Source organism: Macrobrachium nipponense, chromosome 35 (assembly GCF_015104395.2).
Source record: "Macrobrachium nipponense isolate FS-2020 chromosome 35, ASM1510439v2, whole genome shotgun sequence".
NCBI lineage: Eukaryota > Metazoa > Arthropoda > Malacostraca > Decapoda > Palaemonidae > Macrobrachium > Macrobrachium nipponense.
Window position 1 is genome coordinate 43630564 of NC_061096.1, and position 25000 is coordinate 43655563.

The 25000-nt window shown below is 38.4% G+C and overlaps 3 protein-coding genes and 1 long non-coding RNA gene across 5 annotated transcripts in view; 3 read left to right on the forward strand and 1 right to left on the reverse strand.

The window, feature by feature from the left end:
- The window catches only part of LOC135208711 (uncharacterized), a 165530-nt gene that overhangs the window by 109996 nt on the left and 30534 nt on the right, over nt 1-25000 (forward strand). The gene's annotated exons all lie outside the window — the stretch shown is intronic.
- On the forward strand, nt 2687-4134 carry LOC135208236 (uncharacterized). The gene is made up of 2 exons (XM_064240357.1): nt 2687-2846; nt 3295-4134. Exons 1-2 carry the CDS (start codon nt 2810-2812, stop codon nt 3870-3872), a joined length of 615 nt encoding a protein of 204 aa, XP_064096427.1. The 5' UTR covers nt 2687-2809; the 3' UTR covers nt 3873-4134.
- LOC135208237 (uncharacterized) lies at nt 8624-9994 on the forward strand. Its single transcript, XM_064240359.1, has 2 exons — nt 8624-8782; nt 9264-9994. Exons 1-2 carry the CDS (start codon nt 8752-8754, stop codon nt 9818-9820), a joined length of 588 nt encoding a protein of 195 aa, XP_064096429.1. The 5' UTR covers nt 8624-8751; the 3' UTR covers nt 9821-9994.
- LOC135208154 (trithorax group protein osa-like) lies at nt 13789-22950 on the reverse strand. Its single transcript, XM_064240296.1, has 5 exons — nt 22923-22950; nt 16741-16779; nt 16396-16532; nt 14872-16162; nt 13789-14828 (listed from the first exon to the last, which is right to left on the reverse strand). Exons 2-5 carry the CDS (start codon nt 16769-16771, stop codon nt 13789-13791), a joined length of 2499 nt encoding a protein of 832 aa, XP_064096366.1. The 5' UTR covers nt 16772-16779; nt 22923-22950.

Here is a 25000-nt window from a genome sequence, read left to right on the forward strand (position 1 = left end):
TAGTCTGTTACACAAAATATCAACTGCAAATATCATGTAATGGAAAAGGATTGGACAAAGACATCCATTACAAGATCATGAAATGGGTGTCCTATCGTCCCCGTGGAATAAATCTTGAGCTCATCGTGGAATTATTGTATCTATGACTAGCCTTCTTTGTTGGCCATCTTGTCAGTCATATCTTAGAATTTATATTGTGAAGTAGGGAAGAAATATGATAATTAAATCGATAAGTAGACGTAGAAATATTGTAGTAGCGATAATGTTTTGTGTTCTTTTTAACAGCCTATAATCTTCCTCAGTGGACAAAACACTACAGTAGGGATATAAAAGTGCTTCCGGTATATTTTTTACCTCGAATTTTTAAGAAACCGGTCGTTACGTGTTGATGATATATGAAAATCATTTATACCTCTTAATACAAAGCCTATTGCAGGGGGGTTAGTCTTTACTTTACCCTGTAAGAGTCGTTTAAACCTTTCAGTGTAAAACCTACTGCAATGGACAGTCCAGGGGTCCTTTTGTAGACCAGACCGAATGGAGACTAGAAATAAATAAGCAATAAGAACTGAAAATGAGGCTTTTCCTCGAAGGAAACGAAGGGAATAAGGGAGATTAGAGACAAACTTACTGCGATGGTTAGTCCAGGGGTCCGTTTGTAGACCAGGCAGAATGGAGACAAGAAAAATGGAAGACTAAGAGATGATAAAGGAGGATTGGTCGAAAGAAACGAAGGGAGATCGTAAGTGAGAAGAATGAGGAAGATGAGAGAAATAGTGAAAAAGAGAGAGAGACTCGGTCATCGAAGGATGAGCTATTGACAAAGAACGAGGCAAATAAAATATCCCATTGTTATTTATTCGTCCATCCAAAGACGTCTTTTCAGTGCCAAAGATTCCCTTGACACAGATGATCCCCGACATATAAAACAAATTCCAGTCGACCCTCGTGCCCTTGGCGTCGATCTCAAAAGCGCGTGGCATTCATTGCTCGTCGGCATCGTAGCAGAAAGCAAATTAGCACGATCCCTTTCCAAACCTTCCTGCTTTTGCATTTTTTCTCTCTCTCTGTTTCTGTTAGCGAAGAGGCAAAAGGTTTTCGCCCTTTTTTATTACTGTTAGCGAAGAGGTTCGCTTCTGTTTGCTGTTGGCGATTCGTTAAGGAAACAGTGCTGTCCTTCTTTGAGTCTCGTTTCTTTAAGAGAGAGAAAAAGAGAGAGAAAGAAGGTCAGTGAGAGAAGAACGGGGGATGAAAAGTAAGAGTGTGCTTTGGCTGTGGCCTCCTGTGAGTGTGTTTGATGACCAAAGCTCGTCTCTCTCTCTCTCTCTCTCTCTCTCTCTCTCTCTCTCTCAGCTTTAGTGTAGTTGTAGTTCCCATATATTCTGTTCTCTCTCTCTCTCAGCTTAACACTTGTGCTATTTCCCATAGTCTCTCTCTCTCTCTCTCTCTCTCTCTCTCTCTCTCTCTCTCTCTCACTCCTCTTGTCTCTCTAGCTTAACACTTGTGCTATTTTCCCATAGCCTCTCTCTCTCTCTCTCTCTCTCCTCTCTCTCTCTCTCTGGGCACCGGAAGAGAAGAAGGCAGAATACACCTCAGATCAAGTACCTGGCAGTATTCCTTAGAGGCGACCAATCCCACCACTTCGAACGACGTGGCCCCTTCCCATTGGTTCGGTTGACTAGCCAATATCTGAGAGGTGTGATTCTCATTGGAGATTCTTATGATTCTTCTTCATGGCCTTTGGTGATTGTTTTATTCAAACTTGAATGATATTGTGGTTGTTTATGGTGAATTGGTAATTTTTTTAAGCATACTTTTGGTTGAGTGCGTCAGATTATTATATAATTTTTTACTGTAAAGGGTTATACATTTGATTTTACCCAAACCTTCAAGTTATACACTGACTTATAAGTTCGTGTCAAACTTTCATATTACCTTTTCACTGTATTGTTTACACTTTTATTTTAATTAAACCTCCCATTTACAAATTGACATAAAGGTCTATTTATCATTTTCAAGTATGCATTTGCCTGTGCATATGACAAGCATCAGACATTTTATTTCAATTATACCTTCCATTCACAGACTAACTTAAAATATAAGTCTTTTGATGTATTTCAAGTAACCAACACGAGACATTTTATTTCCATTAAACCTTCCATTCACTGACTGACTGAAGGGTATTCTGTCCATTTGAAGTATGCATTCTGCATTGCATTTGCCCAGCATCAGAATAAGCATTGCAATGCATTTCCTTTAAGGTGAATCATTTTATCGGACCAAGATTCCCCAAAACTACTCAGTGACTTAAAAGTCGATGTATCCATTTAAAGTATGCATCTGCATTTGCATGTGTATATTACCAATACTTGAAGCCACTTTGCAATGCATTTCCGTAAACTGACTTTTTCACGGGCCAAGATTCCACCAAACGAAAACTGGAACTGACGTTGTCGAGTGTACGAATTACCTGGGGTGCCGCCGGGGGCGGGGGATGATGCTGATATAGACCGCTACCACCCAACCACCTCTTGGTCATCTGGATCGTAGAGGAGCTGCAAGGGCATCCTTGACAGAGAGAGAGAGAGAGAGAGAGAGAGGGTCAAAGGGAAAGGGATGCCAGCTGCATCATCTCGCCCTTTTCTCCACCTCTTTCTCTCTCCTTCCACGGGCACTATAAAGGCACCGTGGGTATCCTAAGCCGTCACACATCTCCTTCGAGCGTCCTACGAGGCAGGCTAATCATATCCTGTTCCTTTTCTTCTCGTCCGAATCTTCTTCTTCTTTACAAAGATTTCCCGAAGTCACGATGGCTCTCAAAGCTTTGGTGGTGATTGCCCTCCTGGGTGAGTCTGTTAAAAAAAAAAAATATTGCATTATCATCATTTGGGTCTTTGCAACAGAACCAGTTTCAGATTTGTTGGTGTACTTGCACATTTGAAATGCGTTGCAACTGCGTTGGTGTTGCTTTGCAATTGTGTGTGTGTGCGTTTTTTTTTTTTTTTTTTTTTTTTTTTTTTTTTTTTTTTTGGGGGGGAGGGGGGTGTTGGGGTTTACAGTGGTATGAGAAATATTTGGAAGTGGGTGTAATAATTGAATTAGGCTTTTTGCAGATAATCATATATATAATACTATATATATATATATATATATATATATATATATATATATATATATATATTATATATATTATGTAAATAGATATAGATAGATCGTTTGTTCATTATTTTTCCTGAAAACAGTTTGTAAAGAATTCTATATCATGTCTCACTGAGCTATCAATCACCTTCTCAGCCATGATGGGAGTGGCCAACTGTCAGGTCGGCTACGAATTACCTGTGCCCAGCAACACCAATGGCGCCCCTGACCTGAAGGCGGAGGAATCCGTCGTCGTCGAAGACCAAGAAGACCCCCTGGCTGTCCTGGCCGCCCTTATCCCAGGGGGCGGCGTCCCTGGGGAAGATTACCCCATCCTGTCGTCAGTCCCTGACACCGGATTCAAATGCGAAGACCAGGAGTTCCCAGGTTACTACGCTGACACTGCTGACGAAGCCAAGTGTCAGGTCTTCCACATCTGCCAGTTCGACGGCCACCAGGACTCCTTCCTCTGCCCCAACGGCACCGTCTTCAACCAGCAGTACTTCGTCTGCGACTGGTGGTTCAACGTGGACTGCGCCGCCTCTGGGGACTTCGTCAGACTGAACGCCGACATCGGGAAGGTGATGGAGGAGTTGGCTGATGCGTCAGCCAAGAGCGAAGTCGTGGCCCCAGGGCAGCTGTACGGAGTTCCCGAGGTGCAGGAGACCCCCGCCCCTCCTCCCCCTCCCCCAACGACCCCCAGTGGCTTCTACAGCGCCCCCAGCAGGTCTTAAACTGTACGAACTCCCTTTCCACGACTTTTCCCCGGCGTCTTGTGATAGTGGTTTGTCACTAGGATGGAAAACCAGATGAAATTCTCGTCGTGCTGATTTTTATTTTATTTTTTAGCTTCTTCTTCTTCTTCTTCTTCTTCTTCTTCTTCTTCTTCTTCACTATAGGAAACGAATTAGTCTGTCTCTCACAGCGTTTTCGATCCCGAAAATGATTTACTTGTATATTTATTTACGAGCATCGAATAAAAGTACCTCAAGCATACTATGTGTTTATCCTGTCCAACACAATACATTCATATATACATATATATGTGTGTGTGTATACATACATACATACATATATATATATATATATATATATATATATATATGTATATGTATATATATATATATATATATCTATATATTATAATATATATATTATATACATATATATATATATATATTATATATATATATATATCTTTTTTTCTAAATCATATATGTGATGAATGTTTTTTACCGGATGACTGGTACCTGGCCATCCGTAACATTAGTTCAAAATTTGCAGAACACTAAAGTGAAAGTGATGTAGATGGCTAATAATTGAATGAATGTCTCAGTGAAACATAAGGTCCAAAGCTGAGATGAGACTGACCAGTTCAGTTGAACGAGATATTTTCCTTTCATCTTCATTCGTCCCCTTAGCATCTGATCTTGTCCGGCTTAAAAATAGTCACCGAATTAAAACTTTTGCAAATCAACAAGATTTGGACGAAGTCTGTCTGCGAATAAGTAATCAAAATATGGCAGAATCATTCATTTCAGGTTGTAGTGCACCAGTTGGAAACCGCTTGAACTTTCTGTCTAAAAAATGTTGAAGTTGAAGTATTAGGTATTAGGAGGTGGCTTAAGAGCACTTCCAGATTTCTGGATTGAAGCTAATGAAGTAATGTAACACCTCCAAAAGCAAGAAAAAAATTCCAAGAAAGAAAATTGAACATCGGAACAAAACCATTGTGTCTTTGTCAATTTGTTTATGTCATGTTTACAGTCTGTAATGAACACTATTTTTGACATTTATATACAAAACCAGATTTGATTATTTTTTGGAATTATGTAATACATCTTTTAGTAGTGGTATTTAGTTAGATGTCTGGTTTAGATGCATAGTTATTTATGTTCCCCTTCTTGAAATTATACAGACCTAGAAGTAAGTAAAACTGGAAATGTCAGAGGCTGTCCTGCAAAAGCATTTTTCTTATTGTATCCTTGATTAAGAAATCCAAGTGATGAGTTTCATTTTTGTAATATTATTAAAAAGTAAATAAGCTATTGCAATAAGAACAAATTAATCCATGGGGCAGATCTGTAAATTCCTGTTAATCGGCAGCAAAATATTTAAATGCACATCACACTAATCGAACGATTAATACGCATACTCACATTGACGCGTGATAACTGATGTACATTCTGACCTTAACACTCTGCTCGTCTTCAGTTGCCTGGAACGTTTATATTTATCTATTTATCTGTCTATCTATCTGTCTATCTATCCGTCTGTCTGTCTAGATTTACGAACTGCAACGTAGATACTACGCGTCATTCATCTAATAATTAAAACGAGGTACTTCACTTCAATTTCGAAACGTCTTCAGGAACGCATGTGTTTATGTGTGTGTGCGCGCGCGCAAGAGTACGAGCGTTAATATGCAGACTGCTTCTTTAAGGAACTTCGTAATCGATATTTATATTAAACGAACTTTCATGATGCATTTATATTCAGGGAAGTTTGCGACTGATGGCTGGCGGTTATTCGTCATCTAAAATTAAAGCGGATTTTGATATAATCTTTTAAAGGATTTTTTTTATGTGACGGACAAGCGGACGCTCCTCGACAGTCCGTTGCTTGGGCACTGAGCTCTCTCTCTCTCTCTCTCTCTCTCTCTCTCTCTCTCTCTCTCTCTCTCTCTCTCTCTCTCCGGATAAAGAACTTATAAACTGTGGAATCTATTTTCCGATTTTCTCGGAAATCGTATGCAGCCTCTCTCTCTCTCTCTCCTAAAGCACCTGGTAACAGCCTCGTCTGCGTTGCTACGTATCCTTCGCTCATTAAGGAAGGGCTGGACCATTGCATTTCGTTGAAAGTACATTTAGCTTTGTCAAGGAGAAGTCGTGTAACAGTTTGTCTCCTTGTAAGAAGGCTGGAGGCTTCTTTGCGTGTCTTGTGTTTCTTTCTTGTCTTTGTGTCCTTGTTTCTTTTTAGTCTTTGCGTCTTTGTTTCCTTCTTTTTTGTTTCTTTCTTGTCTTTGTGTCCGTTACTCCTCCTTTTCTTTGTGTACTTGTTTCTTTCTTGTCTTCATTTCCTTGTTTCTTGTTTCTCTCTTGTCTTTGTATCCTTGGTTCATGTTTCCCTCTTGTTCTTTGTCTCCTTATATCTTTCATGCCATTGTGTATTGTTTCTTTCAAGTCCTTGTGTCTTTGTTCCATGTTCACTAAGAATATAGGGGGTTCGAGGCCATATGCGTATGTTATTACAGGAATATGAGATAAATATATATATTATCAAACGTTTCATCACAGTATTTTTTATTTAATGTCTTCTAACTTAAAATATGAGTAATTAACAATATTTTGGCGTTTTTCAGTCACTAAGTGGAGTTCTATCATAGCAATTGTGCAATTATTCAGAGATTCCACAATGATTTGTGCTTAATTCGGGTTTTCATTCTTGGAGTCCAACATTTTGACTTGCTTCACTGTGTTCACTGAACCGTTAATAATAATAATAATAATAATAATAATAATAATAATAATAATAATAATAATAATAATAATAATAATAATAATATTTGTTGCAATGTTGTTGAATTGTTGGTAACATCATGATTATTGTTTTAGCTCCTTCGATATACATTGACGTCAAACCAGGTCGTTGTAGTAAAAGATGGTTGACCTTACGCTTCACTTCTCTCATTACTGAAATGGATATAACTAATGGCAGAGCCCATCCTCTTTTATTCCCCTTCAGAAAAAAAAGTAATCTTCAATCTAACGTGTACTTCAAAACACTTCTCCCCAGAGCATCCGTTCTCTCCATTTCGTTGTGGTCAGTCACTTGGACAAAATTATGTCTGTTGGGATTCTGTGGTGTTGGGTAATTCATTATTATCACTTTGATATGTGGCTGTTAAAACTCTGTTAAGTATTTTATTGTGTCACATTCAGCTCTGTTAAGGTGCTCCCATGGGAATCGTTCGCTTGTTGTTCTGTGTCTCTGAAGGTAATTGACTAAATTTTGTGTCTCAGAGGGTAATTCACTCATTTTTGTGTTTCAGAAGGTAATTGACTTAGTTTTGTATCTGAATTTAACTGACTTAGTTTTGTGTCTCAGAAGGTAATTGACTTAGTTTTGTATCTGAATTTAACTGACTTAGTTTTGTGTCTCAGAAGGTTATTGGCTCAGTTTTGTGGCACAGAAGGTAATTAACTTAGTTATTTTGATCTCAGAAGGTAATTCACTTTTTTATATCAGAAGATAATTCACTCAGATTTGTGTCTCAGAAGGCAATTCAACCAATTTCGTGTCTTAGAATGCAAGTTTTGTGTCTCAGAAGGTAATTCACTCAGTTTTATGTCTGAAGGTAATTCACTCAGTATTGTGTCTCAGAAGGTAATTCTCTCAGTTTGGTGTTCCAAAGGGTAAGTACGTAGTTCAGTATTGTGATTCAGAAGGTAATCCATTAAATTTAGTGTCCCAGAAGGTAATTCACTCAGTTTTGTGTCTCAGAAGGTAAATAACTTTTTTTCTTTATCTCAGGAAGTAATATACTCAGTTTCGTTTTTCAGAAGGTAATTCGTTTCAGTTTCGTGTCTCAGAAAGCAATTCACTAAGTGTTGTGTCTCAGAAGGCAATACATTCAGTTTTGTCTCAGAAGGGAATTTACATTTATTTTGTGTCTGAGAAGGTAATTTACATTTTTTTTTTTGTCTCATAATATCATTCATATAGTTTCATGTTGTTCAGAAGGGATATTGTTTGTTGTTACTTTATTTGGTGGATCATAACAAACGTGGTTCCTGCCGTGAGGGGATCTATGGAACGCTCAGTGTTAATACTTATTATATTTTTGTGTGTGTGGTTTCTCTGTATACGTATGCCTGAGTAATGTAATATAATGCGCTTAATTTTTCGTATTTAATTGTACATATTTTTCATCATGAAATACAATACTTTCTTATTTAGTTCCATTTCTATTTGATTATTAAATTCTGTCGCATCCGAAGCACCTGACAATGAATTCCCTTTGCTCATCTCTATTCAATAGGTTACGAATTTTCAGTTAAATGCGCAACAGGCCTCTGCTTGAAGAATGGGACCGAGGCCATTACATATATATTAATAAATACATAATACACACACACACACACACTCACACACACACACACACACACACACACGGAACTTTATAAATAAAGGTGTGACAGTTCAGCCTCTTGCTGTCCAAACATAATTTGCACCGATTGTCCAGTACATGATTTTTAAATTCAGCCACTTTCCCTTCATCTGGAATTGGACGAGAAGAGAGAGAGAGAGAGAGAGAGAGAGAGAGAGAGAGAGAGAGAGAGAGAGAGAATTAGAATTCGAGGGCATCCTTGAAATGGGCAGAAGGCCAAAGGGAAAGGGATGATTTCGTCTCTTATTCCTCCTCCCATCTTCTTCTTCTTCTTCTTCTTCTTTTATTTGATTTCCCCTTTTCCACACAGACTGGTGTACTATATAGAGGCAGCCAGAGTCATCTGCTATCACACACCGAATCCGATCGTCTCCTGCAGCGGAACGCATCTTTTCTTGCATCCTCCTGTTTTCTGTCTTGTTTTCTTCTTATTAGCGATTGCGATGGTTTTTCCTAAGTCAATTTTGATATTGGGTGAGTTTTGTAATGAGCGGTTTTCATGTTGGGTTCTTGTATATAGAAGATGGTGCGCATATTCAAACGTATTTTATTTAGCTCATGACAGATTTCATCTACTCTTCATAATAAAAATTGAGTTATTTTTGTTAGATTGGTTTGTATGTTTCGTTTAATAATAAAAACAGTTTTAGAGACTTGATATCCTCTTGCCGTGAGTCAAAAAGCAATCAACTAATTTATTACCAAATACAGATGAAATTTTAATAACCAGAATGCCCTTTTAACTTCTCGAATTCTCCACATTTTTTGGATGCCCTTGTCACTACATGGCCTTAGGTCCATATTTGTCATCTTTACTGTATATTGTGTAAGTGAAGTTGGAGTTCAGCATCATTAGTGCACATTATGTTGTTAGTGCACATTATATTATTAGTGCACTTAATAGTACCTAATTATTTTTCAATCTAGTTACATAAATCCATTTTCTTCACATAAGCCATGCTGGGTATCGTCAACTGCCAAAACGGTTATCAGTTACCTGTGCCCAGCAATGCCTACGGTGCCCCTGACCTGAGGGCGGAGGAATCCGCTGTCGTCGAAGAGCAAGAAGACCCCCTGACAGTCCTGGCCGCCCTTATCCCAGGGGGCGGCGTCCCTGGGGAAGATTACCCAATCCTGTCGTCAGTCCCTGACACAGGATTCAAATGCGAAGAGCAGGAGTTCCCAGGATACTACGCTGACGTCGCTGACGAAGCCAAGTGTCAGGTCTTCCACATCTGCCAGTTCGACGGCCACCAGGACTCCTTCCTCTGCCCCAACGGCACCGTCTTCAACCAGCAGTACTTCGTCTGCGACTGGTGGTTCAACGTGGACTGCGCCGCCTCTGGGGACTTCGTCAGACTTAACGCCGACATCGGGAAGGTGTTAGAAGAAACTGATGCCTCCTCCAGGAGTGAGGTTGCTGCCCCAGGCCAGCTGTACACCGCCCCGGAGGTACGGCAAGATGAAGGGACGCCCGCGCCCCCTAGCGGTTTCTATAGTCGCCCTCAGTAGGGTTATGTATGCCATTCTTAATTTCATTTATTACGGAATGTCCCAGATAGCCCCTTGTGATATATAATATAGATAACTATTATTGATGAATATTCTATATAATATGTACAGCACATATAAATATATTATATATGTACTTTTATATGGTATTGAACAAATAAATTATTATCCATCTCCATGTTGTTTTAATCTCATATAATTCCTAAAATTCTGTGCTGCAGCAGTACGAGTAGGTAAGCTGATTCTTATTTCCTGTAATTAATTTTTTGTTGTAATAAAAAGATGTATGCATGATATTTGAATGATTTTTATGCGGTTTCCGGCATTGTATTCTTTTAACTCGGGTTTATTTACCATTTATACACAAAGACATACACACACACACATATGCACACATATTTATATATTGTGAATGTAAAGAAATATGAAAGTATTCATTGTATAGAGGAACAACCTCCTTTTGTAACCCTTTTCATAATACTTATGATTTGTCATAACCATTTTAGTTTCATCTTTTAACCAAAATCATATTAACACATTATCTTTTTCCCACCCACACATACATACACACGCTTATATGTAAGATATATATTTATATATATATATATATTGTGTGTGTGTGTATATATATATATTATATTGCAAAGACTGAAATCGACAATTTTAATTATTTTACTCAGTTAATTTCACATTCATTTATTTGCAATAATGGAATATAGTCATCAAAACGTATAAGTGATTTAACTCATCTTCCTCTACAGATTCAGGCTGGATAATTAATTGTAATGTAGGATGCTGCTATTACTGTTATGAAGGAAAGGGACAAAACTAATTATAAAGATAAAAGAGAAAGAAGAAGAAATATTGTCATAAATGAAGAGCGTAAACAATCAAGAACCTAAATTTTATATAGTCAGATTCTCACCTGAGAATTCCTACTAACGAAGATGGCCAACACATCTTAACGAGCTGCCCTTAAATGCCTGTGTGATGCATTTCGTTGTCATGTCCAATTACAGCCGTTAAACCCGCTTTTATCTCCTCACTCTGCAATAACTGTAAACTAAGGAATCATTCCCAGCAATTAACGACTCCTCCGTATTCATTAGCGTCTAATTGATGGAAGCAGTAGCAAAACGGCCGAGAAAATAAGTGAGATCAGGAATAATTGCCGGGTTGTGGTTATGCTTACATGCTCAGGCCGCATGAGTAGGATTAGTGGGGAAAGCGCGCTGTTGTTAGTGCTGTCCTCTGTCGGCGGACGAATTAAACATTAAATGTCATGTGGGTGAGTGCTTATGACAGAGAGACTTATGACCCCTCTCTTTAGGTTGGTCCAGGAAAGACTCTGAGAGAGAGAGAGAGAGAGAGAGAAAGAGAGAAAGAGAGAGAGAGAGTCTTCATTTTGAGACTGGGAGATCATAAAATTTAGTATAGTAGTCACAGGTACTCAAGAGCAGCGATATTGGTGTTTTCCAAGAAGGAGAGAGAGAGAGAGAGAGAGAGAGAGAGAGAGAGAGAGAGAGAGAGAGTCCTCATTTTGAGGCAGGGAGATCATGAAATTTAGTGTAGTAGCCACAGTTACTTAAGAGCAGAAATATTGGTGTTTCTTGGAAGTAAAGAGAGAGAGAGAGAGAGAGAGAGAGAGAGAGAGAGATCAAAATTTAGTGTAGTAGCCACAGTTACTTAAGAGCAGCAATATTGGTGTTTCTTGGAAGTAAGGAGAGAGAGAGAGAGAGAGAGAGAGAGAGAGAGAGAGGAAGGGGTGCGGAAGAACTACTTGTATTTATTTAGAATTAGGGTCACGAAACGGGAAAGATCGGGCGGAATTTACGTCTGAATTGAATCGGAGTCTCAACCAGAAAAAGTAGAAGAAATATGAATAACATTTGTATATTTAACTGGGGTCACAACAAGGTTTAAAAAGGGGAAGGGGATACTCAATTTTAGCGTTTAAATGGGGTCACAAACCAAAGAGAGGAAATATGTGGACAGTTGTCGTATATTTAATAGCGGTACAGAGAAAGAAATAAAACATATGTAATTTGAAGAAATTTGCTGTATTCGAGATCTGCATGATACAAGAGAAACGTGAACTTTAATGTCAGAAGCTGTGTATCAATTACGTGACCATTTGTGGTGGTACAGTACGGGTATTAGGAGCAAAATTATATGTTCCCTGGCAAATGCAATAGATTGCAAAATCCATATATTCGACTAAAAGTTATTTACGACATGTGTATATATGTACATACATATACATATATATATATATATATATATATATATTATATATATATATATATATATATATATAAATACTTGCTTTTCTAAGTCTTAACTGAATAATGACTCTCTCTATCTCTCTCTATCTCTCTCTCTCTTCTCTCTCTCTCTACACGCACACACACACACACACACACGCACACACACACACACACACATATATATATATATATATATATTATATATATATATATATAGAGAGAGAGAGAGAGAGAGAGAGAGAGAGAGAAGAGAGCTTATATGTCACTACTATTATTTCCAGACTTACATAACTATTAATGTATATATAAAAAAAGTATTGAGATGTGTTACGAATTAACATTCCGAAGTCGCCGTCCTTTTCTTTTTGCAAATTCTGGAAACCGTCGTCGCCTTCGTCAGCAGCAGAGAATCGTCATGCCATCCGGCAATACGTCAAAGGGCGTTATTATCACCGGAGATATTCATCGTCACGTTCCCCTGGGGAGGTCGGGAGAAGGGAGGGGTGGGAGCAGGAGGTTATTTTAACCCGAGATTCACACCGCTACGAATTCATGACCCCCTGCTTCAGGATTATAGAAATTTCGTATTGACTTCTCTCTCTCTCTCTCTCAAATCCGGGTCCTTGTGATGACCTTTGCCTGCTTTGGAGTGATTGAGGGTTACGGTACGCTTGGCATTTGTCGTTTACTGTCTTACATATAGGTATATTATATATATATATATATATATATATATAGATATATTTATATATTAATATATATATATATATGTGTGTGTGGTGTGGTGTGTGTGTGTGTGTTGTGTGTGTGTACATTTTTTTATTAAAAGTTAACGCTGGATAGACATTTTCAATCTTAAGAGTTAGTATAGGGAGAGAGAGAGAGAGAGAGAGAAAGGTTTTTTAATTTTGGTGATAGATGGATTTTCTTTATTCATGAGAGAAAGAGAGAGAGTAGAATTATAGGTTTTTCTTTAATCCCTTGACAGGTTCCCTTATTTCATTCCATTCATCTTCTTGCTAGGTTCGATCATCCAAAATCCGCTTTTATAATAACAGCGTATTTTAGATCCCCAGATGTGGCTTTTCTTGTGTAAGAGAAGTTTTTTTTTTTAACTCACTTTTGATCATCTGATTAAAACGAATGAAGTTCTGAAGTTATGTTACTCTGATGTATATGTTGAAGCCCACTGCTTTGTGTAGACACACATATACGGTATATACATCGATATTTGCTTCTATTCTTTGATTTTTTTTTCAATACTTTGGTTAAAAATGCATGGATTCGAATCCTAGTCTGGGTAGGTGCAATTGTCAATCGTAACTCTATTTGGGTGTTATTCTAAAGGTATAGCGAATTTAATGTCGATAGGTCATTCGTACAATAACATATGAATAAATATGTTTAAGGACTTCATGACAGTTAGGTGCAGTTTATGCAGTATTGATGGCTCAGGTGAGGAAAACACTTCTTCAGGCAAATATTTTTATATACAATAAATAAACTCGTCGTAGATGAGGTGATAACCCTACTTTCCTATATTTGAGGAACGTCATTCGGTAGAAGGGAAGTAAGCCCCAGTGTGAGCACAGTATGTTTGATTATAAAGTGCAGAAACACATCATGCTGCGATTTTTTTCATTCGAGGTAGATCCTGACATCTTGCAGCTCGAAAAAACTCTGTATCATACAGTAAACAGCTCAGGGGTTAGGCATACTGTAATATTGACTAGGAGGGTCCATTGCCTGCTGCTGCTTATTTGTTGGTGAATACAGCTGACTAGGAGGTGTCATTGACTGTCGTTCTTGACTAGGTGCTGAGAACTGTAGACTACGAGCTGCTGGAGACGCCCCTTGTGGTCGTTGCTGATTCGGGGCTGAGTACTGCTGACCAGGAGCTGAAGGAGATGCTCCCTGTTGTCCTTGCTGATTGGGTGCAGAGTACTGTTGACCAGGAGCTGAAGGAGATGCCCCTTGTGGTCCTTGTTGATTGGGTGCAGAGTACTGTTGACCAGGAGCTGAAGGAGATGCCCCTTGTGGTCCTTGTTGATTAGGTGCAGAGTACTGTTGACCAGGAGCTGAAGTAGATGACCCTTGTGGTCGTTGCTGCGTGGGTACAGAGTATTGTTGACCAGGAGCTGATGGAGACATTAGTTGTGGTCTTTGTTGGTTGGGTACTGAGTACTGTTGACCAGGAGCTGAAGGAGATGTCCCTTGTGGTTGCTGCTGATTAGGTGCTGAGTACTGTTGACCAGGAAATAGTATAGGCTCCCCTTGTGGTCGCTGCTGATTGGGTGTAGAGTACTGTTGACCAGGAGCTGAAGGAGATGTCCCTTGTTGTTGCTGCTGATTTGGTGCTGAGTACTGTTGACCAGGAGCTGAAGGAGATGCCTTGTGGTCGTTGTTGATTGGGTGCTGAGTACTGTTGACCAGGAGCTGAAGGAGATTGCCCTTGTGGTCTTGTTGATTAGGTGCTGTTAGTACTGGAGCGGAAGGAGATTGGGCCCCCTTGTGGTCGTGCTGATTGGGTGTAGTAGTATGTTGACCAGGAGGCGGAAGGAGATGTCCCTTGTGGTCGTTGCTGATTGGGGGAGGCCTGAGAGTTACATAGTTTGACCAGGAGCTGATGGACGACAGCCGATTGGGGTCCTTGATAAGGATTGGGGCGTCGTTGCTGATGGGGGCTGAGTACTGTTGACCAGGAGCTGAGGGAGATGTCCCTTGTGGTCTGTTGCTGAGTTCTGTTGGGGGAACGCTGAGAGTACTGTTGTTGGGGGTTAGAACCAGGGAGCTGATGGAGACGCCCCTTGTGGTCGTTGCTGATTGGGGGCTGAGTACTGTTGACCAGGAGCTGAAGGAGATGCCCCTTGTGGTCGTTGCTGATTGGGGCTGAGTACTGTTGACCAGGAGCTGATGGAGACGCCCCTTGTGGTCGTTGCTGATTTGGGGCTGAGTACTGCTGACCAGGAACTGAGAGAGACCCACCTTGTGGTCGTTGCTGATTTGGGGCTGAGTACTGCTGACCAGGAGCTGATGGAGACGCTCCTTGTGGTCTTTGCTGATTGGGGGCTGAGTACTGTTGACTGGGAGCGGAGGGAGACCCACCTTGTGGTCGTTGCTGATTCGGGGCTGAGTACTGTTGACCAGGAGCTGATGGAGACGACCCTTGCGGTCTTTGCTGGTTGGGAGCTGAGTACTGCTGACCAGGAGCTGATGGAGACGCTCCTTGTGGTCTTTGCTGATTGGGGGCTGAGTACTGTTGACCAGGAGCTGATGGAGACGACCCTTGTGGTCTTTGCTGGTTGGGAGCTGAGTACTGTTGACCAGGAGCTGAGGGAGACACACCTTGTGGTCGTTGCTGATTGGGGGTTGAATACTGTTGACCAGGAGCTGATGGAGACGCCCCTTGTGGTCGTTGCTGATTCGGGGCTGAGTACTGTTGACCAGGAGCTGATGGAGACGACCCTTGCGGTCTTTGCTGGTTGGGAGCTGAGTACTGCTGACCAGGAGCTGATGGAGACGCTCCTTGTGGTCTTTGCTGATTGGGGGCTGAGTACTGTTGACCAGGAGCTGATGGAGACGACCCTTGTGGTCTTTGCTGGTTGGGAGCTGAGTACTGTTGACCAGGAGCTGAGGGAGACACACCTTGTGGTCGTTGCTGATTGGGGGTTGAATACTGTTGACCAGGAGTGGAGGGAGACGCCCCTTGTGGTCGTTGCTGATTTGGGGCTGAGGACTGTTGACCAGGAGCGTTTGCCTCATTGCTTGCGGGAACTTTGCCAATGTCAGCATTTAGGCTAATGAACTGTTCAGTGGCTGAGCAGTCCACATTATACCACCAGTCACAGACAAAATACTGTTGGTTGAAGATGGTCCCATTGGGACACAAGAAAGCATCTTGGCGGCCATCAAACTGACAGATGTAGAACACCTGACAACCAGCCTCGGGAGCAGTATCTGCATAATACCCTGGTACAGGTTGGTTGAGACAAGTAAATCCTGTGTTTGGGGCGTTGGCCAAAATTGGGTAGTCCTGTCCTGGAACACCGCCACCGGGAATTGCTTCGGCCAACATCTGCAAGATTTTGAAGGTAGACACCTGAGTAGTTTGTGCAGATCTTGATTGGGGAATGTCTGGTATAAAACTGAAATATTTCAAAGTGACTTACTTAAATAGATATTACTCAAAACCGTGAAGTCATTTAAAGGAAACTGACAAAAATAAATTAGTAAACTGGACAGGATATTTCCAAAAGGCACAACCCACACTGACATTGCCAAGATCAGAAAACATTTCTGACTACTGACTTGTAAAGGGTCGTCGTTCCCTTCTTGGCCCCGACCTCCTGAGGCCGCTCCGGATGAAGGGTCGTTTGGGTAATCGTAGCTGTTTGGGTAATCGTAACTGTAGCCGTCCTGGGCACTAACACCCGCGATCACAACGGCTGAAATGTTGAGATTGAAACTTAATTCAAGCTAAACCGTTTTGTTGATTATTAGTTGATATATACAACAAGGCTGTGTATGTTAAATTATGCTGTACTTTTATGCTGGTGGGGTGAGAATGTATGCACATTACTTAAAAGTATACATATGCATTTTAACATGTTATATATGACATTATTCTGTTTAGTCGAACATAGAATTCCTTACCCATAGCAATGATGTGGAGTATCCGATCCATTTCTGAAACTGCGAAAAAAAAGAGCATTAAATTCTTATAGCAGTCAAAGATTAATAGACGTTGCAACATATTCAGGAGAAGCAGTGACGGTTGTGTGTCCATGACTGTCGGAAGTTTATAATAGCAACAATAAAAGCCTTTGGAAAGCCACTAAAAGAAGGAAGCTTGTATCTTTAGCAAGAAGAAGAATTGAATTCTAATCAGAGAAGGCAAATGATCCCCCTGAATGTCAACATACAACAGTATCTCCCAAGCAGACATCCCGCTTATAAATTCAACCTAACGATGTTTATTTTCGAGGACCTTCCTTTTATTATCTGAGCCATTGACTTCCAGGAAGGTCTGATCATGCACCAGGACACACACACACACCCACACGCACACACACAAAGCGTTGTTTGTTTGCGACACTGGTCAAACAAAGGAAGAAAGTGTGTTAGATCTCCGGCTTCCGTTCGCCGTTGTTTTGTCATCATCTATCATGAGCCATGGGGCTTTACAAGGACAGATATTTGTTCAGACTGATTTTCATTTCTCGTAAAAAGTTACATGGCTTGCATAGGCGGATTCGGAGCCTCAGAAGTTTATACAAAGACGCAACGCATCACTACTTCCCTAAATCTCCTTGTATTTTGATCATTTGCTTAATATTTGTATCTGTTTATTTATGAATGTGTTAATCTACTACTGCTTTCAAATAAACGCCGTATATATTCTGTGGAAGCTTGAATTTAAAGTTAATGGCCCATTTTGTAGGCTTGTTCCACATGAATAGGGGTTCATCTTCTTAATAATAATAATAATAAATAATAATAATTAATAATAATAATAATAAATAAATAAATAATAATAATAATAATAATATCCCACTACATTCTGTTACCTCTTTCAAATGAACACCATATTCTATGGAAGTTTGAATAATTGTATGTTCATGAACATAGTAAGTATACATTTTGAGAAAACGTAAAGGAGAACGATCGAACGCTTGTAAAATTTCCTAATCAAAGCCTTGCCGAGTAAAGCAACTGGAAATCACGAACGGAATAGTTGAAAGAAGAAGAACGGGGAAATAAGCAGGATAATAGGAGGGAGGTCGTATTATTTTTTTTTTTTTCATCTTGCGAATTGTGAGCGCCATACTTTTCGACAAGAATACTAATCGGTGGATGATTTATTGTGTCTTGATTTCCCGAGGGCAAATCGATTTGCTTGAATTAATTCGTTTGAAATTGACTCTGACTTTGTGTTCTGTACACACACACACGCACATACACATATACATATAATATAATATATATTTTTATTAATATTTTTATTGCTGTTGCTGTGTTAACTGTGGCAATTCAACAAAAGAAATAATGGGAAGACCTCGATGGCATTTGCAAAAAACATAAGAGAGAGAGAGAGAGAGAGAGAGAGAGAGAGAGAGAGAGAGAGAGAGAGAGAGAGAGAGCAACTGCTGTAGTTATAAAATACAGTTTTCTGTAATCCTCAAGAAAATATATTTATGAAAATAGGTAGAATATGTGTAGTATCTATCTATCTATCTATCTATATATATTTTTTCACGAGGGATACGTAAAAGTCAGTATTATTCTCTCTGTCTCTCATCTCCAAGATTCTACTCAAGAGATAATAACTGTTTTTATTATGCAAGAGGATATTGCAGATATGGAGAAAATTGCAGATTCAGACACAAAATGAATAATTATGATGAAGTAAGAACAAATATTATGGAAAAGTTGGATTTTTTAATGTCAGAATTTTCCTGGAAATGAAAAAAAAGAACAACATACCAGAACAGGAAAGGAGACATGGGAAATCCTTATTATTACCAATATTAAATGAAGGAGAAAACACGCAAACCATCATAGTGATGAATGCGCAGGGTTTAGTTACGAGTAACTCAAAAAGAAAAATAGAGTACTTAGAAGAACTAACCCAAATTGAAAAGAAAATAGATATAATGAATATAAGTGAAACCTGGTATTCCCAAGAGACTGGGAATGATGATCAAATAAAAGGGTTCCAAACTTATAGATCAGATAGAAAAAATATGAATCAAGGGGGAACCGCAATATATGGGAAAGACAAAAAACAAGGAAAAATATATGAGAAATATAGTAACTCAGAATGTGAACTAATAGCGGTAGAATTTGAATCTGAAAAATTAATGAACATAGTAATATATAGACCTCCTAATACTAAAGAGTTTGACTTAATAATAGAAAAATTGGATGATATATGTAGAAATCACAAGGACTGGACTATTCTCCTATCTGGAGACTTCAACTTTCCTTTCGTAGACTGGAAAGAACGAATAGGAGATTGTGGATGTACTTATACATATAAAAAAGAGAGTAATAGTAGTGCAGAAGATAAGAGGCAATTCGAAAAGCTATTAGATATGCTACTAGAATACAACATTCAACAAATAAATCACCTGCCAACAAGAAAGGAAAATACTTTAGACCTAGTATTTGTGAACGAGGTGAATTATGTTAAAGAAATAATAGTTTATAATGCGAGTATTTCAGACCATAATGTCATAGAATTAACAGTCCACTCCAAAGAAAGTGAAAACAGAGATAAGCAAGAAATGAAAAAGTGGGAAGGATATGGAAAATATAACTTCTACAGTAAAAATATAAAATGGTCAGAAATAAATGAAGAATTAAACAAAGATTGGGATAAGATTTTCGTAAGTGATGACATAAGGGTAAATACGGAGATATTATATAAAATATTAGAGAAAATAGTGGATAAATATATACCGAAGAAGAAAAGTAAACATCAGTCATGCATACCAAGAGACAGAAGGATCTTGTTCCAGAAAATCAGAAAGTGGAAAAAAGTCTTGCAAAAGAAAAAAAATGCATGGAAAGTTATAGAACTAAAAAGTTAGATGGAAAATGCAGAACAAAAGATTATATAATCAAAAGAAAATGAAAAAAGGGACTTGGAAGAAAAAACCCTATTAAATATCAAGCAAAACCTCAAACTATTATACTCATATGCGAAGAAGATGAATAAAAGAAGAATAGAATAGGCCCTCTAAGATTGAAGGGAGATTAACGAATGGAAAAAAGGAAAAATTTGCAACATATTGGCAGAACGATATAAGAGAGAGAATTCACCCCTAGAATAGATAATGAAGATAAATGATATAGAAGTAAGGGATGAAAATAGTGAATATTTAGCTGACATAGATATTAATGAAGCTGATATTGTGCAGGCTATTAATGAAATTAAAAATGGAGCTGCTGCAGGGCCTGATGGAGTGCCTGCTATTTTGTTAAAGAAAGTAGTTCATTCTATCGCAAAGCCACTTGCAATATTATTAAGACAAAGTGTAGATACAGGCAAGATTTATGATGAGCACAAATTAGCATATATTACCCCTACTTTCAAAAGTGGATCAAGACTAGAGGCAAGTAATTATAGGCCTGTGAGTCTAACATCACATATTATGAAAGTGTATGAAAGGGTAATGAAGAAAAATATTATGAAACATTTAATAAAAAATAATTTGTTTAATAAAGGACAACATGGTTTCGTACCCGGAAAAAGTACACAAACCCAACTGTTAGTCCACCGTGAGAACATATTCAAAAATATGAAAAGCGGAAATGAAACAGATGTGGTTTATCTAGACTTTGCAAAAGCTTTTGACAAAGTAGACCATAATATATTAGCGAAGAAAATTAGAAAACACAATATCGTGGATAAAGTAGGAAGATGGTTAAAAGAATTTTTACACAACAGAAAACAGATAGTTATTGCAAACGACGAGAAATCGGATGAAGCCAAGGTAATATGCGGTGTGCCACAAGGTACGGTGTTAGCTGTAATACTGTTTGTTATTATGATTGAAGACATAGACAGTAATGTTAAGGATTCGGTAGTGAGTGGTTTCGCAGATGACACAAGAATAAGTAGAAATTACTTGTGATGAAGATAGGAACGCTCTACAAAGAGACCTTAACAAAGTATATGATTGGGCAGAGGTAAATAGGATGGTATTTAACTCTGATAAATTTGAATCAATAAATTATGGAGACAGAGAAAGAAAGCTATATGCATATAAGGGACCTAATAATGAGACAATCACAAATAAGGAAGCAGTTAAAGACCTTGGTGTGATGATGAATAGGAACATGTTATGCAATGATCAAATAGCAATTCTGTTGGCAAAATGTAAAGCAAAAATGGGAATGTTGTTACGGCACTTCAAAACAAGAAAAGATGAACACATGATTATGCTTTATAAAACATATGTTCGTAGTCCACTTGAATATTGCAATATGATATGGTACCCACACTATCAAAAGGATATTGCACAAATAGAGAGTGTACAAAGGTCCTTTACAGCTAGAATCGAAGAAGTTAAAGACCTTGACTACTGGGAAAGACCTACAATCCTTAAAATTATATAGTCTAGAAAGGAGAGAGAACGCTACATGATAATTCAGGCATGGAAACAGATAGAAGGAATAGCAGAAAACATCATGGAACTAAAAATATCAGAAAGAGCAAGCAGAGGTAGATTAATAGTGCCCAAAACTATACCAGGAAAAATAAGGAAAGCACACAGGACATTAATCCACTACGCACCAGCATCGATAATGCAGCGTCTATTCAATGCGTTGCCAGCTCATCTGAGGAATATATCAGGATAGAGCGTAGATGTGTTTAAGAATAAGCTCGACAAATATCTAAACTGCATCCCAGACCATCCAAGATTGGAAGATGCAAAATATACCGGAAGATGTACTAGCAACTCTCTGGTAGACATTAGAGGTGCCTCACACTGAGGGACCTGGGGCAACCCGAACGAACTGTAAGGTCTGTAAGGTAAGGTAAGGTCTCTCTCTCTCTCTCTCTCTCTCTCTCTCTCTCTCTCTCTCTCCTGTTTTACAAATGTCATCTTGGTCTTCTCTTTTTTATTTATATATTGCAAATAATAATAATACCTGTAATAATGTTATTATTAATAGTATTATTAATAGTACATGTAAAAGTGTAAAGGATAATAATAATAATAATAATAATAATAATAATAATAATAATAATAATAATAATTACCTTCTACGCTCACTGTTGCATTCAAGATAAATAACAAAGACATTTAAATTCCGGAAATATCTCTTGGGAAAGCCAACGAAATTTCAAAACGAATTTCCCATCAGACTAATTACTACATTTCCCCGAATTTCCTAGACATGGGACCAACTCACCTGCCTTGAGCGTCATATATGACAAGGAGTTACAAGGATTAGGATGTCTCAAAGGCTTGTTAGTCCATGCGAGGAGACATCGTGTGTTCACTTATCTGTAGGAGCAGGTTTTACTGTACATTCACAGTGTCCTAAGGATTTTGTCTAGCTTTCTTTTAAACTCTTCTACACTATGTCGCGGTTACTATAATTCATTTCCTTCTTCCTCTGGCTTTATTTCATTAACGCGAACAGAAATACAAAAAAGAGACATAGGTCATTGCAGAATGGAAGTGGGAGTGAAGCGAAGAAGTGTTTCATTTCATATTCGTAATGTTTTTGAAGTGGAAGAGAAGTGTTCCACTTCGTGCGCTTCACATATTTGTAATATTGCAGCTATGATCTGTTTCTTTGTACGTGCAGTGTACTGATTATTGGTGTTTATGTTAACCTTATTCGTCACGTATTACCCTGTTGTAGTTAACCAATATATATATATATATATATTATATATATATATATATACATATACCATATATATATATATAATATATATTAATTATGTGCGTATATCTATATATGTGTGTATATATATATACATATATATATATATATAGATAGATAGATAGATAGATAGACAGACAGACAGACAGACCGATAGATAAATAGATAGATACCTCATTCTACTATATTGTTCTAAAGAAATACTTGCGTTGCTTTGTAAAGTAGCAACGTATCTTTATGGAGCAGCTGAAAACTTAAGCGTAGCAGATATATCAAATGTGAATATGTACTCCAATAAAAGCTATTCAGTCTTATGTAAACTAAGCGTAAATATTCTCTCGAGTAAAAGCTCTTAGATACTATATAAACAAATGAATAACAGTCATAGCAGACTTCCCTCGCGAGTAACTGAAACGCGCGAAACTCACTCTGTTGTGTACAGACGGCCGAACGGACGGGTTGTGACGCTAACAAGTCAGTTGCAGTTTGTATTTATAAGCGTAACCGTCAGCCGGTTCTCCATCTCATTATCCAGTAACCTTGGCCAAACAAACGTAAAGAACCTGTCGAAAGTCATTCTGGGTCACAGAGAAGAGGAGGAGGAGGAGAAGGGATGGGTAGGTAAGGAGAGGTCAGGTGATTTTCTTAAAGGTGACCTCAGGTTACCTGAGGGCAAGGAGTGCCACAACGTAACCGGGTGAGAGATTCCTGTGTGTGTGTGCCACCTGGATAACTGGACCTCCCAGATGCGGAAATGTTCCCGCAGGAAGATGTTCCCCTCGGGAAGGTGTTCCCGAAATGGGGCTTTAGCGTATGGGAGGATCAGGGGAATAGTGCCAGGTTGCATCGGAATCAATTATTTTCTCAATTGGGCAATGACTAGTTGGAGGCTGGAACGGGTATAAGTATGTGTTTATTATGCATAAGTGCAGTGTAGAGGAAGTCGCGTTCTCTCTCTCTCTCTCTCTCTCTCTCTTCATTTTACTTTTATTTGGACTACAAAGAAAAAATAATATAGAATTCATTGTTTTAAGATTTATAGAAATATCCATTGATAACATTGAGAGTGAATACTCTGTGTTTTAATGTGTGTAATCTTGCGTGTGAATATATATATATTATATATATATATATATATATATATATATATATATATATATAGTACATACATACATACATATATATGCATGTATGTATGTATGTATCCGCGTATGCATGTACTATGTATACCTATAATTCTTCTTCTCGAAGTGTATCCATAACATTTGGAGGCGCCCGTCTAGAGAATCTTCAGCCTGAAACAAGTCGAGCAGCCTCTCAACACATCACCATCGCCATGTCGGCGGCATCAGCAAACTCTCCTCGAGGCACAACTCGCATTCCTGCATATTTTTTTTATGAAATAGACGAGCCGAAATTTCTTCATTTTCCTCCGCCGTTGCTCCACACTCTCCCTCCGGAGAGCGTTTCTGCAAACTGGCCGCCTTGTCTTGAGATGTGTGTAATTTATGCCCCGCTGAGAGAGAGAGAGAGAGAGAGAGAGAAGAAGAGCGAGAGAGAGAGTGAAGAGAGGAGAAGAGAGAGAGAGAGAGAGAGAGAGAAGAAGAGAGAACCCAGCTGTAATTATAATACAGAATTTTTATGTGTATCCCCTCCCGAGAAAGGAAAGTCTCCAAAGACGGGAGATACGTCACGATCATATTTTTATTTTATTTTTATTATTTTTTTTTTCTTTCTGAAAATGTCGCGTGACCTCGTTTCGCTCCGTTTTGCCCCAATGACTCCTCTCTTCTTCGTCTTCTTCTTCTTCTTCGTCTTCTTCTTCTTCGTCTTCTTCTTCTTTGCATGATCTGTCACCGGGACTCGATTTCACGCTTCGTATAGTCCAGATGTGAATCACCTCTTTGCTTGTTTGCTTGCAGTGCTTTGCATACGTTATGTATCAATATGCACACATGTATTCACAGCAGTCACATAAATATTTGACACATGTATATACTAATATATATATATATATATATATATATATATATATATATATATGATACATATATATATATATATAATATACATATATACATATATATATAAATAATATATATATATATATATATATCTATATATACATACACATATATAAGCGAATACCACAGGAAAATGATAGGCAAAAATCCAAGCGCTTTTGTCTTTCCTGTGATATTCGCTTACTTAATGAAGTCACGTGCATCTACTGTGATTTCTTAATGATGTGTTTGTGTATGTATATGTGTATATATATATACTATATGTGTATCCTTCTTATTCATGGCCCATCCAAAAAGGTATTATATTTATTATTGGAACGACCATCCTTGTTGAATTTGTGAACGATAGTTTTTGTTCCCGATTCGTCTCTCTTGATTTCATATTTCGTTTTATATTTCGGTACGTTGTTTTTCAAAAACCTCCTTAATAAAAAAAAGATCCTAGCTTATATATATATATTTTGCGTTCCCACGGACAGTAT

Bases quoted from the DNA above. Each gene is read 5' to 3' on its own strand.
- LOC135208237 (XM_064240359.1), top strand. From the start codon at position 8,752: ATGGTTTTTCCTAAGTCAATTTTGATATTGG. The intron at 8,783-9,263 runs GTGAGTTTTGTA...TCTTCACATAAG, and splicing joins TAAGTCAATTTTGATATTGG to CCATGCTGGGTATCGTCAAC.
- LOC135208154 (XM_064240296.1), bottom strand. From the start codon at position 16,771: ATGGATCGGATACTCCACATCATTGCTATGG. The intron at 16,533-16,740 runs GTAAGGAATTCT...TCAACATTTCAG, and splicing joins ACTCCACATCATTGCTATGG to CCGTTGTGATCGCGGGTGTT. The intron at 16,163-16,395 runs GTCAGTAGTCAG...AAAATCTTGCAG, and splicing joins GGAACGACGACCCTTTACAA to ATGTTGGCCGAAGCAATTCC.
- LOC135208236 (XM_064240357.1), top strand. From the start codon at position 2,810: ATGGCTCTCAAAGCTTTGGTGGTGATTGCCCTCCTGG. The intron at 2,847-3,294 runs GTGAGTCTGTTA...TCACCTTCTCAG, and splicing joins GGTGGTGATTGCCCTCCTGG to CCATGATGGGAGTGGCCAAC.